This window comes from Camelus bactrianus, chromosome 8, assembly GCF_048773025.1.
Source record: "Camelus bactrianus isolate YW-2024 breed Bactrian camel chromosome 8, ASM4877302v1, whole genome shotgun sequence".
NCBI classification, from domain to species: Eukaryota; Metazoa; Chordata; class Mammalia; order Artiodactyla; family Camelidae; genus Camelus; species Camelus bactrianus.
In genome coordinates this window covers 70441878-70462318 of record NC_133546.1, presented here as the reverse complement: position 1 = coordinate 70462318, position 20441 = coordinate 70441878, and the positions used below count along the sequence as shown (strand labels likewise).

At 40.0% G+C, this 20441-nt stretch overlaps 1 protein-coding gene across 1 annotated transcript in view; it reads left to right on the top strand.

Moving 5' to 3' along the window:
- EYS (eyes shut homolog) overlaps positions 1-20441 on the top strand; it is a 1185464-nt gene that overhangs the window by 1132137 nt on the left and 32886 nt on the right. Inside the window, 1 exon segment of the mRNA XM_010967844.3 lies at positions 9027-9199. Coding sequence (XP_010966146.2) covers positions 9027-9199 — 173 coding nt within the window.

The window sequence follows — 20441 nt, the reverse complement described above, 5'->3', positions numbered from 1 at the left end:
CTAGTGTGAAAGGCTAAACTAGTTTCAAGTAAATGCTGACATGGGATTAAGATAACTTCTGTTCTATCTTTTAAAATCCTGTGGAATACTCAACCTCTCTAAATCTCAAGGACAGCGATAGCTTCTGACAGGTGATTAAACTGGCAAACCACTCCTTGTCCCCTGACCTGCTTTTTTGGTTTCTATTTTACTTTGATTAGATTTAAAACAATTAAGATACATGAAGATTTGCTAGCCCATTTTATACTTTAGTGTAAAAGTAAATAAATAAACAAACAAACAAATAAATAAATAAACTCAATTGACCTAAAAATTCAACTCGATTATGTGAGTAATAGAAATAACTTCTGTGTGTTGAAGACTGATATTTTGCAAATATGTACCATCGAAGGGGAGAGGGAGGGATTAACTTTAAATAAAATGAAATCAGAATTGAATTCAAGATTTATAAATTTTTAGAAGAAACTATTTAAATATGTGTCTATCCAAAAGCTATTTTAAGTTGCATAGAAAAATGTAACTCAGTTTGAACTGATTGGAGAGTTTCCAACAACTAAAATAACTCATATGTGTTAGTTACCAGGAAATACAACCTTTTTACCAGGAAATATTTCAAATCAATGAAATAAAACTTCAAATAATTTGTGTAAAAAAAAAAGTAAAAATAAAAGTAGCCTTTAGCATTCAGAGATCTACTCTGTGCCACAACCTGTCTCAGGAGAAGGTTTTCTGAACCCAGGAAGTAACCCCTTTTCAAACCAGTTCTCTTTCTGTGCTACAGTGAGCCTAGCAGTTTTGGGTTTGTTGAGTGAAGCAATTTAGGAATTGCTTCCTACAGATGGAGATGCATTTTATGGTGAATCATTGGAGTTTTAAAAATAACACACTGCTGGGAAAGAGGCTTAAAATGATCCCCCCCAAATAGCAAAATCTTATCAAGTCCATCTGATGGAGTAATTGAGGAGAAAGAAACTAACTGAAACTCTTGAAACAGAAGGAAAGTTGACTTTTTTTTTAATCCACTTAATGTAAAAGAACATTGTCACATCTAATAAGGTGTCAAAAAAAAAGTGTTAACAAGGTATCAGTGCCTTTTAAAACTGTCCTTTACCATCCAAAAGGTCACTGAACTGAGAAGCTTGCCTCCAGCCAACACCTTTTGATGAAGGCTGGCCATTGCGTATGGTTTTCAAAGAAATACCGCAGTCCATTTCAACCTCGTGTCAACCAATTCCAAGAAGAGATTTAGTCTTTTCCAAGGCAAAGAACCTGAAAACTTAAACTTTTAATTGGAAAAGCCTGAAGCCACTCTCAACCTCTTGCATTTAAAACTCAAATTATCCCTTTCAGGATTAAAGGGAAAAAAAAAAAGGAAAAGGAACACACTTACATCAAAGGGAGCAAAGCGGTGATTTATTATCAGTGGTTCCTTTTTCCGGAAAGCTGTTTTCTGTTCTTGAGTTTTGTATTTCAGTTTTATCAACTTAACACAAAATAATACTCTAAGATCATGCCCTAAATATATGTAAATTTGAAGCCTAGTAGAATGAGTTTCCAGATAGTACAGCAGTTCAAATAAAATCATAGCCTTTCTACTTCAGAATTAGTTTAAGTTGGGAACTCTTTCTATTGAATCCGTAAATCCAGTATCACAGTGAGCTCGGGGGAAACACTATGACCCCAACCGGAGGACAACCATGCCCCCAGTTTGCTTGGAATAGTCCTTGTTTACTCCTGTTGTCCTGACATCCTGTCCGCTGAGCGCTCATCCAAGATGGTTCATTTTAGATTAAATTATCATCATCGTCACCGTCATCTTCACCAACTGCTGTGTGAAAACGAGCTGGGGTGACTTCTATTCAGTCAGCTCTCTTCCGGCTGTTGACCAAACTTCTGAGAAGTTAACCAAACTGTTCTCAGGAAGAACAGCTATTTCATGTATGATATCTATTAATCAATGCGAGAGTATGCATTCCTTGAAGCTTAAAAAGAACTTGGCCATACCATCTTCCCTCACACAAGGGTTCTTTCCATGCAGTGATAACAAAAGTATAATTAATAAATATTTTTAGCACAACCTTTCTTATTTCACTGATATGGTAAGTAGCTGATTTGGCACTTTAAATTCTTTAGGTATTTGAGTCAAAGTTTATTTTCCTTCACCTGTCTCTCAACACCCACCAGCATTGTTACCCACAGTTCTCGTAATTTTAATCGAAGTCAAATTATTTTTACATTTATAAATTATCTTAACACTACCTCATGTATCACTAGGATTCCATGGATACCTCAAATAATATACGTATAGAATTGAGCTCAGTATCTACTTCCTGTACATCTAAATCTGTACATTTCCATTCCAACAATGTCATCAAAATCTACTCAGTTGCCCAAGTCAGAAACCAATCATCAGTTAGACAAGTACTTTTCCTCTAAGCACCTTTCAAACCATTTCTCTCCATGCCTGTTTCCATTAGGCTTATCTACACTTCTGCCTGGATTTCCTTCATAACCTCCACACAACTGGCTAAGTAACGCAGTAATTTAGGAAAGTGTAACATGAAGAATTACTAACAAGTAACAGAGGATTAACTCCTAAAAGGTAAAGAGTACATTAACGAGTTTGAGTACAAATGTAGGGCACAATCCCTACTTCTCGGGCTAAGGAAGAATTCCCAAGGAAGGAACAAATCTGGAAGATGCACACCCCGTTGGCTGGTATCTAGACCACCTTGGAGAGACTGGTCATTGAGTGTAGAAAAGTTCATGGAGGTGCCACAGGCTGGGGCTGGGAGAGGAAGCTAACCTCCGGGGTGTGGAAGAGGCTCCCCAGGAAGCTGCAGGCGGGGGGTACTTCTGGCACTTGCCCTCTGAGGACCTCACGAGATGCGAACTGCAGTATAAGAGTAAGCCTAAAAAGTGTAAGAGTATAAGAGGCAAGAACTCTTTTAAATTTCTTGCTTTTTCCCAACCCAAAATTAGAGTATGAAGACTTAAGGAAAAAGAGGACCTGGACTAAGGGAGAAACTGCAAAATTTTACATTTATTTTTGCAAACTTGAAAATGTAGCAATGCTTATAAAACTGTTTCAGTGTTCATAAATGTATATCTAGAGAGTTGTTATTTACTATTCTTTATGTTTTTGAGGAATAAGTTTCCCCCACAGCAATTTTATAAATAGTTTTTAATATTGGAAAAGAAGAGCTGGGGGAGGGCATAGCTCAGTGGTGGAGTGGGCACTCAGCACACACAAGGTCCTGGGTTCAATCCCCAGTACCTCCATCAAAAATTAATAAATAAAAACCAAACTACCACCCCCACCAAAAATTTTTTTGAAAAAAAGAACAGCCATCAGCATTGCATGCCAGATTCCCACCTTCCTGACAACAGATGAATTCACTGTGGAAACAGCTGTGTAGAAACCGTATGGTGTAAGCATTACTGAGGCCAAGGGAATGAGTGAAACACCACTTTGTCGGCTTAAATATCTTAGAATTTTTTGTTTCTCTTTAGTAGGAGTGAAAATAACATTTTAAAAGCTTCTCCTAGCCTTAAATAGCCTCCAAATAGGGGCATTGTCTTTATAGGAAATTATCTGAGAACTCCAGAGCTTCACAAGCATTGTGTTTACTGATGCCATTACATTAAATCCTGCCCAAATTGCCCTTACAGTGCAGGGGACTGGAGAGTGGCTAATTATGCAATGAACACAGAGTAAGAAAACTACTCTGAAATTGTTTCTTGGGCACAAAGTCTAATCTCAAGTCCCTGAGATTTTTTTTGTTTCAATTGGGGGAGGTAATTTTAGACATTGAAATGATGCATTCATTCAACAGTATTGATGCATCATTCTATTTTCTCACCCATCAGTACCCTCCAGTTCATCCTTCTTTCCCAGCCCCCTTCCCTTTGTACCAGTCTCCATTCTACAGTTCTTATCCCACCACTAACTGACTCAGGCTCAATTAACTGTATATTTCACCTCTGCCCTCTTCTTTTCCCTAAAATATAATGACCAGCTGACCAGTGCTACGTGCTGTGGTAGGCACAATTTCATGCACATCTTATTTAATTTATTTAGATTTTGGCCACTTTTCCTATGTTAGCTCCCCATTTGGGGTTTGATATTTTCTGAGAGGGGGAAGAAGAAGGGTTATAACATAAATACAATGTTTCTTAACAAAATACTCATGAGAGGGAATTGGATGGATCCTAGAAAAGGAAGAAATAAAAATACATTGTTTGTGAATTATGTGTTATGTATGTTTTATATTTTCTTCAGGTGTGATTCTTTGACTTTTATTATTGTTCTTATCCTTTTTCATCTCCTCTGTTTCTGCCTTTTGTGAATGATTTTCTTATAAAGCAAAAAGCTCCCGAAGCAGAAGGACACTTCCCCTGGGCTCTCTGTTCCCAGGTAGATTGTGCACACGGCGTGGCTCCAAGTTCACTTTTCTAGTCCACCTTGAGATAATTTGGGTTTTGCATTTGTTTCTATTGTTTTCATGTTTGGCTACTTTTGAAAAGAAAAAGTTAAAAATGAAAATTGTCCAATATGATGGTGTGCTTTGTTGCACAAAGCAGCATCATTTTAGGCAGCTCTGTCTTAAACTGTGTGGTTCTGGGGCAGCAAGTCTCCACACACAGCTGAAAACTCACTTGGAAGGAGTTCAAAACTCTTAAGGAAGACGGAGCGGGGGTGTTGGGGGGGTACGGTTGCACTGTGGTTGTGTGTTGTGAAACCCATGGAAACAGAATGGAAATCCCGCTTGAACCTCAGCCACTCGGGACCTCATTTACATTCTTTCTTAAGCCCGTGCTGTGGTGCTATCAATAGAAGAGCCTGAACATAGAGACGGGTTATTTCTGCCAAGATTAATTTTACTTTTTAGGGCTGTCTAGAGACTTTGCTCAAAAGGATTCATTTCTGCACATTTTCCTGCCGAGACTCTCTCTTTTGATACTGTGGGAGGTCAACTTTGAAACCCACTAATGATCCCTGAGCTACAAGGAGTGCAGAGGAGTTACTTATTTTTTACGTTAACACATGCAGGAGCCCTTTTAGTTCAAGGAGGTTTTCAGGCATCTGGCTGTGCTATGTAAATAGGGAGCATTCTTTTCAAGCCAGTGTCTGGTTTTGTTTTTTTTTTAAGTCAGCTAAATTTCTTAAAGATAATTTTTAATAACCATAGAAACTTAATGACAGTCATTTGACATGCTGACTGTGTTATGACTTGTCATTGAAGATGCTGTAGCCATTACAGTACAAAACATACAAATGTTTGCATACACTTAGGTAGATTTTTTTAACTAAGCTTTAAAATGAGTGAATTTTTTCCTACTTCATGTTGTTGTCACAAGGAATGTACATGCAATAGACCCTATAAGGCACCTATAAAATAAAAACCCTCTAATCTTTGTACTTTGATTGGTAAATACCATGTTTTCAGATGTATGTTAGTCAAACGTCCAAATGATGCCCCAGAAGAGAAAGAAAATTATACTGCCCCGAAATCCTGCTAGGAACACAGTAGTAACTAACACCCATCAAGCTTTTACTCAGGAGAGAAAATTGGTCTCAGGAGAGCTGGCTAAAGCTCAAAACAGGCTATGCAAGAGATCACCTGAAAACATTTCTAAAATGCAGAATCTTGGGCCTCACCCCTGATCTCCTAAACCAGACTGTCAGAGGGCAAGTGGAGCCCAGAAATCTGCATTTTAAATTCCCCAGATTTTGTAGGAAGGGCCAGCTTTTAGAAGCCCCTGACATCTGAATCCACGCATTACAGAACGAAGGCCTTAAAGTCCTTGCTGCTGCCTAAATTCTCTCATCACACACACACACGTGCTCTTTCTAACAGAGGTTAGTTCATGCGCTTATGCCATCTCCACCAACAACAGCAGAAGTCTCATTTATCCCACAGAACATGGCTCTGTCGGTGACGAGATGCACACAAAAGACTGGCTGATAGCAACTGCAGTAAACAAGGTGTTCCAGAACACAGGTGAAACTGCCCCAGTGCCTGAGTTCTTCCCCAAACCTACTTTTAGTTCAGAAAAATGGCCTCACCTCCTTACACGAAGACTTGCAAAACAGTTTTCTATAGGTTTCCATATTCTATGTTGATCTATCCCCCCCTACTCATTAAACAGTGCCCAGTAAACTCACAGCAGTATTACAACATCTGAAGTAAACTGGGTCAGAGAGGGTAGCATTGTTTTAATCACTATTTCCGAAAACTGACCGTTACAAAAGGTCCTTCAGCCTCGGGGCACTCACCTTCCTGGTGGACGCTGCCATTTGCTGCGGGGTGGAGAGGCATCGAAGTAAGTCAGGTGACCTCACAAACAGCTGACTTGCTAGCTTCTGAAGAAGTTGGGATTTAGTGGTGAGATCTTTGGCAAGATCTGAATAGGAGAGACCTTTAGGTTTGGGTGAAATAGATCTGGTAGCAAAGTTCAGTTTCATGAAAACTATTGGTGAAGTATCTGGCACTCCAGAACTCTTGGAATGTGAAGGCACAGTTTGAAGTGAAGTGCAGAGAGGCGCCATCATCTGGCAAAATCTCAGTTAGTTAAAGCTGACTCCCAGTGGATGATCAGGAAGGGCCAGAGGGCTCTGGGCGCTTGCCGGTGCTTAGCCAGAGAAGGTGTCTCTCGCCTTTCATGGAGTGTTTCTGTTGAATCTCTGTTCCGCTCTCTGCTCTGGCTGCCTGCTGACGTACAGACGGAGACTGTTAGTCATCTTCGGGTGAATTCATACAAGCAAATTCTCCCAACACCTGATGAAACAAAAAGGAAATGAGACTTGACTTATCAAAGGGACATGATGAAAATGAAGGTTTTTCTTGGCTTAACACAGGAACATCTTTCCTGCATTTCAAATCTGGTTGGGTCTATGAGATTAAAGCACTTAAGTCAGTATTTAGGTTCATTTGACTTTCACGTATGTGGCGTTCTCCTTTACTATAAAAAGACAAAGTTGGTCTTTCTAGAAGGCAGCCTTCAATAGTGTTATGCTCTTAGACTCTGTCCTAGAATGCATCTGCTTAATACTGAGCTTTCAACTCCAGGTTAGGCGAATAGAGGGAAAGTTACATTACATTTATCCACGGTCCCAAACAATACTGAGCTCCTAGCTAACACTTTAAGTCACCCCAGAATGTATCTCTCTACCCACCAGGTGGTCCAGCTTTTCTTTCACCACTACTTTCAGGCAAGAAAGAACAGCATGGCTCAACAGTCCTCAAAACTTTGTTTTATTGTCAGGAACAGAAGAGTTTGTCTAGGGCACTTTATAACCATCTTAGTGACATTGAGTTTTAATTTCTTCCCAACTCTGGAAACCTATGAGATTCTGTATCTGTCTGTGTGTAAGTTGCCAGGAAAGTTATAAAATGAGTGAATTACTGATCGCTTACATGCAGGACCACTGTATGTGTCGGCAGAATCTGAGGGTCTCAAAGCCTCTCCCCACCAGAGCTAGCCTTCCCTGCTATCTGATCCTTACTTTCTCCACGGTGCTTCATTCCATTAACATCGAGAAATAATACAAAAGTCTAGACATTTTTGGAAAGGGCAACCTCTTTAGATTTCAAAGTCAGGTATTCACTACTATGAAAGAATCCGATACTTTGCTGTGAGCAAATTTACTTTGGAATAAGGGGTTTAAAAGATATGAAGAGGGTACCAAGAGACTAGAAAGAGAAAGATGAGAGGAGAATTCCATGGTGTGGGTAAGGTCTACAACCAGATTGGGAGGCTGGGTCAGGAAGACAAAAGATGCTAACTTCCTAATTTTCAGGGTGGTCCTGGCATCTGTCCCTCAGAGTTAACAGTCATGTTTAAAGAGAAGAAGAAAGTAGGAAAAATAAAAACCTACATCCGTATAGATCCATATATGGCAAGGTGTGTGGGCGACTTTCTCCTTATTACTAAGGTAATTACTAAGGTAATAAGGAGAAAGGGGAAAAGACATCAATAGTAAATGGAACTCATTTTAAAGCAAGTGACAAAACCCCAGCTCAAACTGGCTTTAAAACTAAAGGGGATTAAAATAACTAACTTGCATAACTGTTGAGTAATGGTTGGATCTAGCACCCAAATAACGTCACCAATCATCTATCTCTCTCTCCCAGTCTCTTGTATTTTCGCTGCTACATATTTGTTATTTATTCTCAGCCCTTTGCATAAGCATCTGCTGCCAGCAGTTACCTGTCTAGCAACCCCAGCACCAAAGCTGGTGCGCCTGGCTTGGCCCTCATCTCCATCCTGCACTCACCACTGTGACTGACACCAGGTTGGGGTCCATGCCTCCCAGTCAGTGCAGGCTGAGATTGGTGGTGGGGTGGGTCTGTAAGGGAAAAACAAAACAGCTGTTCCTTTAAAAGGAGCATAGTTGCAGGAAGACAGAAATCACAGACTCAAGTCACTCTGCCTGCTGGATTTTGTCTCCCCCAGCCTCTGAGAGTATTTTTCCTGAGCTCTGCTTTCACAGGCAGCTCTCAGTCTGGGGCCACCAAACCACATTTGAAGCTGGAGGGTCGTGTCGTCATTACACCCCCCACCGTGCTTCTCCTTCCAAATTACCACCAGCGTGGCTCTTGGAGAACTTGTCCTCAGTGGGAGAAGTTTATCACCAGCTTGGAATTCTCCTCTGAGCTTTGAGCCTAAAATGAATTTTTCTAATAGATACTTGAGGCACTTTATTGAGGCAGCACCGCACATACTTAATGAAGCCCGGAAAAGGCACCTGATGGGAAATAAAAGACGAGATAAATCCAAAATAAAAATAGATGGCTTAAAATAGAATGCATGGCTCCAGGCAACCTAAAAAGCTATTAATCTGCTTCCAATGTACAAGACACAGCTACAAATACTTAAAAGTTTAAGAACACTGAAGGAGAAAGAGAAGAAAAAATTCCACTTACTAGACAAGATGCAATTGTAATTTTATTTCTGTGTATGTGTGTGTAAAACATCAATTGTTTTGTTCTCTGATTTTATAATTATGTTTCCCTTCTCAGTGACAGAGAAAACTGGTTTTGTGAGTGTCCAAGGCTGTATTCGGGCAAGCTGTGCCAGTTTGCGACTTGTGAAAACAACCCCTGTGGGAATGGTGCCACCTGTGTCCCTAAATCTGGGACAGACATCATCTGCCTCTGCCCGTTTGGGAGGTCTGGACTCCTCTGCACTGAAGGTGAGAGCTTTTGACTGTGAAGCATGGAGCCCAGGTAGAAAGGGGTCAAGAGGAAAGAAAGTCACTCGGTAAAATCAAGGACTGCACCTGACTGAGCAAACCTGTCAAATCCTTTTCTTGGTTCCTTTCAAGGCAGTCAAGACAAGACCCATTAAAGAGGTGAATCACTGAGCAGGTATTTCTCATACCCACTGAGTAATTACAAAGGAGGTGATAAGTTTTCCCTGAGGTTAGACCACAGAAAATCTCTTTATTATAAAACCTCAAGGGCATTCTAATGCTCAAAGAGTAACAAAGGAAAATCAGAATAATACCTAAATTCAACTTATTTTGCATCATTTTGGCAAACGGAGGATATAACATTAGCAAACCTATGTATCGTAGACAAGTTGTGTTTGTCTAAAGATAACAAAACCCGTGACATGGTTATTTTATACCATGAATCTAAATCAGAAATGAAAGCCATGTTCCTCTCCTTAGGAAAATCCAGTATGTGGAAACTTTATATTACAAAACTGTGCAAGAAGCTGTAATATAAAATCATTAAGAAAGAAATTTCCTAAGAACGTAGTGTTGAATTTGATGTACAGAAAGAACTGTGTCTGTAACTATTTCAGAAATGATTCAAAGTACTTGGTATTAATACTTAATCAACTAAGGATGGGACTTATTTCATCTTTATTTTCACCATAAAGATTAAACAAACGGAGGACTCGCTCATTGGCAGAGCGCTGGCTTAGCATGAATCCCCAGCACCTGCATTAAGAAATAAACAAACAAACAAGCAAAGAAACAAACTTAATTACCTCCCTCCCAAAAAACAAAACCAAAAAAAAAGATTTTAAAAAAAGTTTACCCCTTTGGCACTAGTGGCATTCATTACCAATTTTTTTTCCTTTTTTCTTTTTATTGAAGTATAGTCGGTTTACAATGTTGTGTCAATTTCTGGTGTACTGAACAATGCTTCGGTCATATAGGAACATACATATATTCTTTTTCATATTCTTTTTCACTATAAGTTACTACAAGGTATTAGAATATAGTTCCTTGTGCTATACAGTATAAACTTAGTTATCTATTTTATATACAGTATCTGCAAATCTCGAACTCTCAATTTATCCCTTCCCACCCTCTTCCCCTACTGGTAACCATAAGTTTGTTTTCTATGTCTGTGAGTCTATTTCTGTTTTGTAAATAAGCTTGTCTTTTTTTTTTCTTTTTTTTAGATTCCACTTATAAGTGATATCACATGGTATTTTTCTTTCTCTTTCTGACTTACTTCACTTAGAATGACATTCTCCAGGTCCATCAATTTGCTGCAAGTGGCATTATTTTATTCTTTTTTATGGCTAAGTAGTATTCCATTGTATAAATATATCACAACTTTTTTATCCAGTCATCTGTCAATGGACATGTAGGTTGTTTCCATGTCTTGGCTATTGTAAATAGTGCTGCTATGAACATTGGGGTGCAGGTGTCTTTTTGAATTAGGGTTCCCTCTGGATATATGCCCAGGAGTTGGATTGCTAGATAATATGGTAAGTCTATTTTTAGTGTTTTGAGGAATCTCCATACTGTTTTCCATAATGGCTGCATCAAACTACATTCCCACAACAGTGTAGGAGGGTTCCCTTTTCTCCACAGCCTCTCCAGCATTTATGGTTTGTGGAGTTTTGAATGATGGCCATTCTGACTAGTGTAAGGTGATACCTCATTGTGGTTTGGATTTGCATTTCTCTGATAATTAGCAATACTGAACATTTTTTCTTGTGCCTATTGGCCATTTGAATGTCTTCATTGGAGAATTGCTTGTTTAGGCCTTCTGCCCATTTTTAGATTGGGTTATTTGCTTCTTTTTTTTTTTTTAATTAAGTTGTATGTGCTGTTTATATATTCTGGAAATTAAGCCCTTGTCAGCCTCATCTTTTGCCAATATTCTCTCCCATTCCATAGGCTATCTTTTTGTTTTGCTTATGATTTCTTTTGCCATGCAAAAGCTTATCATTTTAATTAGGTCCCATTTGTTTATTATTATTATTCTAAAGATAAAGGGGCATGCTTTCTCATGTCTCTTGCCCTCTTGTGTCCCCTCTATAAATATTTCTTAATTTACCTTATCCTCCCAACCTAGATCACTCAATGCACACAGGCTTTGAAGAAGGCGCCGTAACATCCTGATTGAGAGCCCATGCCCTGGAATCAGTGTCCCAGGTTAAAATCCCCATTCTCCGGATGCCTAGGCAGCAGAGTGATCACAGACCAGTCACGTGGCCTCTCAGAACCTCAACTTCAGTGAGTCTAGTAATGTTGTCCACAAGAAGGCTCCTGTCTCATTGCAGAAAGAATTCAGAAATGAGGCGCAGAGGCCAAGAAAGCAAAGTAAAGATTTATTAAGGAATAGTACACTCTCAAGGGAAGAGCAGACAGACCTAGTTGGGTGGCTGCCCCAGGTTTCTTTGCCAGTCTGGTTATATGGGTGTAAAAATGAATGGGCAGAATATTCATTGGCAGGAGGGGTTTGAAGTCATCTTTTCTGATCCTCATCCCAGCTCCACCTTCCTTGGGGGGGTGGAATGATTTTTTTGTCCTGGTTTAGTCTTGATCAGGAAGTCAGATGAGGTCATGATGAACAAAAGGTTACATTCAGACGGAGATCATAATAAATGAAAAGTTACCTTCGGATGGTGAGGATTCCTGTCTTGTCCCACACTTCTTTGCCTCCAGGACACTTGTCAACCCCGAATGTATGGTTTCTTATCAGTTCAGAGAATCCTGTTTTTCTTGATCTGTCCAGGGACTCCCGTTGTTCACAAGATGGATAGTTTCCTGCCATTTGGCCTGTTTCCCCCTTTCTCTGCTCATATCTAGCTACCTGCCTGCCCTAACAGTAACAGAACCTCCCTGAGAGGTTTCATGAGAATTAAATGAGATCACTCATGGAGAGTTCCTAATCCATCACTGATCATATAGAAAATGCTTTCGTCTTTTTAAGGACATCAAGTCAGGATTCTCACACTTCCAGGGAGCTGCCGCACCCTGTTGTGGGAAAGGAGGCTGGCTCTCCATCCCAGCCAGAAAGAAAATGGCCTAGGATGGCAAAGGAAATCAAAATTAAGTTCCTTTCAAGAAATCTTCAAAGTTGGTGACACTCTTGCAGTGATTAGAGACAAGCCAGGGTATTGTGAAATCCGGGAGGAGGGCAGCACCCCAGGGACACAGGTAATCAGCAGGCTGTTTAAGGACACGAGACCTCTATAAAGCAGTTTAATGTCAGGCTGGCATTTTGTGATGGCGTATTTCAAATCCAGGTACTTTTCTGTCAGGTAAGCTTGTAACTCTTTTGATAGCAACCACTCGGATATGATCCAGCTTTTCCTCTCCAAATCAACAGCTACTTGGCTGAGCAGCTGTTCACTTCAGCTCAGTATCCCTCCTTCCCCACTACATTTAAATCCTGTGTTTTCCAGCTCTTGGTTACAAAGAACCATTAAAAAGATCAGACCCAATCTCAGAAGAGAGTAAGGAGACAGATGCAATTGTGTCCACACAAAAATCACTCTGGGAAGTGAATGCACTTGCTCTGTCTGGGTTGAAGGCAACCTTTGAATGGTCTGAGTTTTCTCTTCCTTAAGAACTGAGGGAACTGCCCTTCCTTTTGCTCAGGAGGAAGTTGTACCTCTCTGGCCTTTCACTTTTTTTCTTGCTTCAGTATCTGTAAAGATAAAAAGCTAGATTGATACATACAAAAAAGCAGCAATTAAAATGAGTGCATGTTTCAACATCCACTGAAATGCTCTAGACAGTGGCCTCGATGGACTCCTGCCAGCGCATCCACTGGCACACTGGATTAGCACCTTTCCTCTGTTTATGCAAGAGGCAGTTTCAGCAGGGCAAAGTTAAGGTAAATGTTCCAACAATTATTACAAGTACTTTGTGTTTATAAGCAAATGAGTCTCTAAAAATATACACATAAATATCTGGGAAATACTTTCCGATCAAAGTCTTTCGTTAGGTGTGGAAATTGCTCCAGTGTCTATGGTTAACGCCATAATCTTTCTCTAAAGGCTTTATGCACCCTACCAATGACTGGTGTCAGATTTAGTTATATATATGTGCACACACCTACTTATATACATTCACACACACATGTCTGTTAAAAACAATGAGATAATAACTTTATTTTTTGACTTGGGGAATTATACCTGTTCTGGCAGAGTCTGCTAGTTGTTTGACCAATATATTCTCTCTTTTTTAATGAATACACCCCTCATTTTAGTTGAAGCAGTAATGTACCTCGCTTAAATGCTGCAGCCTCGCATACAGCAGAGTGCAGCCATGGGACTAAATTAGGAACAATCGGAAGTAAGCAGCAGTGTTACCGTGCTGTACTGACCTCCAGAAAAACTCTGTAAGAGGTTGACCCCCTCCCCAACCTTCCTTCTTTCTTAAGCCTGGAATGTGGATGAGATGATTTAAAATTTAGAAATCGTCTTGGATTGTAAGGTGACCTTGAAAACGGAAGGTATCTGCTAGGATGGTGAAGCAAAAGGTGATGAAAGCTTAAATCCCTGGTAACCATCAAACTGCCATGCAGTCAGGGATTGCCCGCCACAGACTTTTTGTTAATGAGGAAGAAATCACCTGTTTTGCTTAAACTTCTTTTATTTTGCTCTGTCTGTTATATGTAGTTCAGCCTAATCCTTACTAATACAACCCATGTCAAGATTTCCCTGAACTTTGTACCCTGATACACTTTCTCACATATTTCTGATTTTGTTCATAAGCCCTTAGACTCCTTCTCAAAGAGCGAAAAAGTACAGGATTTCTTGTGTTATTTATCTTATTTCAGCCTATAAGATTTACTAAATTATATGCTTCTAAAATTTATTTTGCCACCCAGTGGAGATATGGCATGAACATTATTCCAAGGTTATAAAAGAAATGTCAAGGTAAGCAGCAAAATGAAAACTATATTTTTCCAAATTAGAAAAATAACAAAACAGTAAATTTCAGATCTTATTTATGAAACATTACCCCTCCTTTTAGAACTATCCCTATGTGGCAATTTCCAACGATCGCACTAAATAAAAAATGAAATTCGTTCGTGGATTTTCACACGTCTGGTCTTCGGGAGCCATGCATCTGTTACTGTCTGCTTTTAAACAGCGAACAGAGGATATTTACGATCAAACGCTTCCTGCTCGCCTCTGGAATAGTCAGGAAAACACTAAACACTAAAGGCCAAATGTTCTTTTTGTTCATTCGAGCACTTTGTCACTGTCTTAGCAACCTCACAGAATTCTCCTCCCAACACAAGCATTTTCTGCTTATTAAAAATGTCTTTAAAATGGATAGGCCATGAACAGGGGCAGAACTGTCTCCTGAATGTATTTAGGGCAAATTGACTTCCTCAACCACGCGTGAAAATACAAACCTCCGCAGCTTGTCCTCGGCTCCGCGGACAGTTTCACTCTGCAGGTCTGTCAGCCCAGGCCCTCCCACAAAGAGTGAGTTTCCTATAAAACGAATCCTGCCAGATCCCACCACACCCATCAGGTCCTGCTCGGTCAGTTTAAGAGCGGGTGGGAGGCGCCTGCCAGCGACAAGCAAGGGCAGAGTAGGCACATCTGCTGTTCCTGAAAGACTCTTCACAGAAAGGGAAACTGGTTACAGCCGGAGTACATTTATGCTACGTGAGGAACTGCAGAGTCCGCATTTTATAAAGAGGCAATAAAACTCACTGATTGTCAGGAATGAAATCAACGACGGCGGCGGGGCCTGGCCGCCCTGTCCCGCTCAGGGGTCCGCCTGTGTGTTGACGCTCACTGATGTGTCATATTGTGTCTTTTCTAATATTCTGTCACCCCATGATCAAAGTCACTTGCAAATGACTTCTTATGTTCCTTAGGATGAGGTAAGAGCGGCTTACAATGATGCACAAACCGGACAGGGACAGACGCCCCTCATCCTCCAGCCCCACCCCCCAACAGCGCTCAGTTCGCACTATTTTTCTTCTCTTTTGAATATCGGCGTCCCTCACACCCCCCTGCCCTCAGACTCACGCTGTGTGAAGGTCGCTGTCACGTCTGCCTGGGCCCTCGCCACCGCTGCAAAGGGGCCTGCACATGGCAGGCTCTCAAATTTTTGCTGAATTGGAAATGACTTGACAGTTCCTCAGAATATTCCTCTAAGCTGTTGCCCTGAGCCTACCACTATGCCTGCTGCTTAGAAGAAAGTCAATGAGTGTTTGTCAAAATGAAAAAATAAACTAATAAAATCATCAGTGAATGAATGGTCTGATATGGAACTTTCCAGAAGCGTGTTCCACAGCAAAGGGTAACAAGGTGGCCCAGAAAAAAAAAAAAAATAGAATATGTTGAAGTGAGCTCATGTCTATTGGGTGCTTGCTGGAGGCCAGGCCCTCAGCCGAGCTCTGACTTTACACCTTCCTGTGTGATCCACGGATAACTCAGGGAGGGGTGCCGTTATATTCACCAAGCAGATGGGGGAACTGAGGCTCAAAGAATTTCAATAATTAGTCAAAAGTGGTATGTCTGTGAGCAGTGGAATCCAGATCTGGAAGCCAGCGCTCTTTGACTTCAGCCTTTCTTTGAAACACTGTATATACCTCGACTCCCGTTTCAGGAACTCACGGTTTGTGACAGCACCGTGAAGGCTCTGAGAAGGTGTGCAACAGCGCAGCTCTAAACCAAGGCATGCTGCTTTCCCACAGAGCGCACCTTTCACAGAACACATGGGAGCAGGTCCCAAACCGCGGTGCTGGAAGGAACTATTACTTCTCTTTTTCACGCCAATCTTTTATTTCAGTTTTGTGTGTGTTTTATGATGTCCATATTATATTAGTACATGTATGTAACTAAAATGTGTGAGCCATGATCAAAAAAGTTTAGAGACCACCAATATAGCAATTCCTTTTCAAACATGGCCTGAGATTTTTGTTCATGCCACTGATTTCATAGAACTAACTTGGAGAAGCTGATTGCAAGTTGTGCTTAAAATGCTTGGGACATATAATAAACAAAAGGTAATGTAGTATATAATTCTAATTGGTTGATAGTGTTAGAGGAGACAAGAGTGGCATATGAAAGCTGCCTATTCTTGTTCTTAAAATACTTTAAAACCATCCACTCACTCCAATGGAATTAAGTTTACTTAAATTTGCGTTCTCTAAGCTCGTGCCTGCTGAGCTGTGGAAAAGATTACAGGAGGACGAGGGGTGTAGGAGCGCAGTGGCTGCATCCTTGGCTAACACCAACAGCAGCCTGGCTGCAGAAAGTCAAGGTCAGACCGGCCAGTGTCTCCTGACCATTCTACAGAAATGTGCCCGTCTGTGCAGGCACCCCCAGCATGAAGACCCAGATGAGGCCCCTGCAGCCTACACTCAGAATGGATTTAAGTGGGGGCTGCTCCTCCTCTCTTCTCTGCATTGCAAGTCAATGAAAATCAAAAGTGCTGAAAATCACGTATTTATCACTTAGCATTTTGTTCTCTTGTGATTTTCCTCAATGAGTCAAATGACTTGATCCTTGCTTTCTTTGCCCTTTTACCAGATGAAGACCCTGCAATGTTTTGTGTCCTAAACAGTACTCGACTTTGATAAAGAAGCACATGATCATTTAATATGAATTTTCACTCATAAAATTGGGTACATGCAGGTTCTAGTCTATATATTTGTTAAGATCAACTTAAACCTGAAAAGATTGATGCTTTCAGAGGGATAATTTTTTTCAACTCAGATAAATAAACAGTTTCTTAGAGAAAAACATTAATCCAGCAAGGAAGTACTTTTAGCAAGTTTACCAATTACTGTAGCATTGATTAGTCAAAATGATTCAACTGGTAACTGCAGTAAACCCATGGCTTATGTCTGTGATTAAATGACTTGGCCAATCAGGTCTGAGGTTCTTATCATTACGTATTTGTAAGACAAAGGGTAAATGGGAGAATAATGAGAAAAAAAGTCGGGAGAGAGAGAATATTTCTGAAAATTAATACTAGATTGTAACCAGATCCTGACTTCAATTGAACCTTCACTGCATTAAGATTGTTCAGTGTGTCTGACATCTACACACTCTCCACAGTTATGAAGTGTTCTATATGCCTTCCCTTGCCTTATTCTGTCTCTATTCTTGAGAAATCAAGGATAAATCCAAGGTAAGGATAAATAGTGTTAAATGATCCCAGCTTGGCTGCAATGATGTTGCTGTAAACCCTGAATGTGAATGTGAAGCACAGATGGTACGTAGAAACACTCAGCAGCAGAAGCATGGCTCACGTCTCAAAATGCATGAATTACTCAATGTGAGCAGGGCTTCCTGAACGGCTACTTGGGTCCTTATTTTCTGAGGAGAGCATGATATAAAAATTACTAAGAACAGGGCTTCCTATTCATTTCTGAAATTTAAAAATTTGAAGAGCAAACAAGAATCATTTACAAAAGCTCATCTATTTATATATTTTTAAATTAAGTTTTTTTTTCCTGCAGGCTGAACAATAAATATAGGATTTTTTTTCTTTTTTTTAATTAATAGACTTTATTTTTTAGAGCAGTTTCAGGTTCACAGCAGAATTGAGCAGAAAATACAGAGAGTTTGCACACAGCCCTCCCCACCCACACGTATCTACTCCCCTACCCTCAACATCCCTTATCAGTGTGGCACATTTGGTACAATCAATGAACCAACATGGGCACGTTATTATCAACCAAAGTCCATAGTTTACATTAGAGTTCACTCTTGATGTTGTACATTCTATGCGTTTTGACAAATGCATAATGACATGGAGCCACCACTATAGTGTCATGCAGAGTAATTTCATTGCCCTAAAAATCCCTTGTGCTCCATGTGTTCATCGCTCCCTCCTTCCCTCCCCCCAGAGCCCTGGAAACCACGATCTTTTTATTATTTCTGTAGCTGTGCCTTTTTCAGACTGTCATTTGGTTGAAATCATACAGTTTGTAACCTTTTCAGATTGGCTTCTTTCATTTAGTAATATGTCTTTTCAGTTTCTTCCATGTTTTTCATGGCTTGATAGCTCTTTTTTTTTTTTAACTGCACATATATTTTTTAATTTACGCATATGTACTGTTCATTGTTTCTAAGAACATTTAGAGCTTTAGCTTTTAAACTTACATAGTTATCAAAGAAAAAAAGCCAACCACAAAATAAGAATTAATTCAAAAAGATGCATACATCCTGCTATTAACAGCAATATTATTTACAATCGCCAAGATATGGAAGCATCCTATGTGCACATCAGTAGTTGAATAGATAAAGAAGACGCAGCATATTTGTATGCAGTGGAATACAGGTCACCCATAAGAAAGAAGGATATTTTGCCATTTGCAGCCCTTCGTTCACTTTTTTCTTTTTTCACTTCAAAAACCAGAATTTTATAACTGGCATAAATATTTCCATTGCATCATAAACAACAAAATACCTAAAAATAAACTTAGCCAAGGAGGTTGCCTATACTTAATAGGCAAATATAGGATATATTTTTAATTCCCTTCTTCTAATGGTAGCACTTTGGTCCTGAGTAAGGGATTTACTGGGAGGGAATTAACTCTTTCCTGCCTCTGATGTTGGCCCTTAGAGCATAGCAGGTGTGTCAGTGGCTTGTAAGTTAACGCAGCTCTTTGAAAGTCAGCATTTTACTGCCCGTTTAGATTTGCGTCCATAACTTAACACCTGGCACGAAACATCCGATCTTTTCCAGAGGGCAAACCTGAATATTGCACCTAGTGATTTAGTCTCTAAAATGACATGCTGTGATTCTCTTTGCCACTCTAAAGAGGCCAAGGGTATTTCTGAATCTCGTCTTTTTTGTCCTTGTGTATGAAATCAACTTGAAATTGTTAAAATGAGACTCTTTCTGCCCCAAGTCTTGAAGCTTTAGAGAAAGAAAAGCTGTCATGAGGGTGAATGGCTGGTAATTCTGCTTGCTGGAGTGCATCCCTGTCAGTCTCCAGGCAGGTGGCTTAACGCACACCTTGTTGACAGCAAACACCAAAGGGGGCTTTCCTGCAGGAGTATCACTGTGGCTGCCGTGTCCAGTGGGTCTCCCAAGTCCTTGTCAGGCTTGCTGCCGTAAGAGTTGGTTTTTCCTGTAGCAGCTGTAGCCACTGCGTTTTAAGTTGACTGCCTGTGTAAGCTTTAAAAATACAATGTTGAAGAAATGTACGTTTCAGGGGTCTTTCTGTCTGTGGGTTGTAAAATGCCTTCCCCTTGTTGCTGTCTCCTTACCTCTCTCCTCCATGACTTGTTATAATAAACAAAAACTTTTGAGAGAAAGGCTTCTTTAGGATCCTAGACTGAGCTACTGGCTTTTGGTCTAAATCAGTATAGCGAAAGGAGGTCGGAAAACCTCGACAGCCATTTCTCCCATGTGTTATGTAATTAAGGAACTACACAATTTTCCTTCCTGCAAATCAAAGGGTTTAAGGTGCCTCTCTGACAACATCTAAAAGCTGTTTTGGTTACTGAACACGTGCCCTGTTGGCACAGGAGAGTATCAGAACATGTGTGCCGTATACACAGGGTTGCAAAGTTATGGGTGTATTAAGTAAAGTCTAATTATAGCTTGATTAAAAAAAAAATTCCCTTGACAAAAGTCTATTTCCAGAGAAACAGCTTTTGTAAGAACAAACTTAGAAATGATTATATCCCAAATGTGCTACCTGGGAAAATGGAAAAGTGTTGCTCAAAGCATTTGTAGGTATAGGAACAAAAGAATAACATCTTTTTTTTTTTTTAACTCTCCATTCTCTAGACAGAGTGAAATAGGGCACTGCTCGCCGGCATGACAACTGGATTGTCTATCTTTGCCTGACCTTTCCCAACAACGAGCTCTTTTTAATTACGAAAAATGCATTTTGACCATAGTGCGTGGGGTGATAAAAAGGATTTTCTCTCTTTTCCATTTGTCTTTTTTTTTAATAACAACTTCTATGAGACACATTTTTCTTACCATAAAATGTACCCTTTTAAAATGTACTATTCAGCATATCTATTGCTAAATTGTATTACTACCTAATTTCATCACTAATTTCAGAACATTTTTGTCACCCTAAGAAGAAACCTGCACCCATTAGCCTTCACTCCTCATTACTCCCTTGCCCCAGCCCCTCGTAATCACGAATCTACTTTCTGTTTGTATGGATTTGCCTATTCCAGGCATTTAATATAAATTGAATTATGTAATTTATGACCTTTTGTGACTG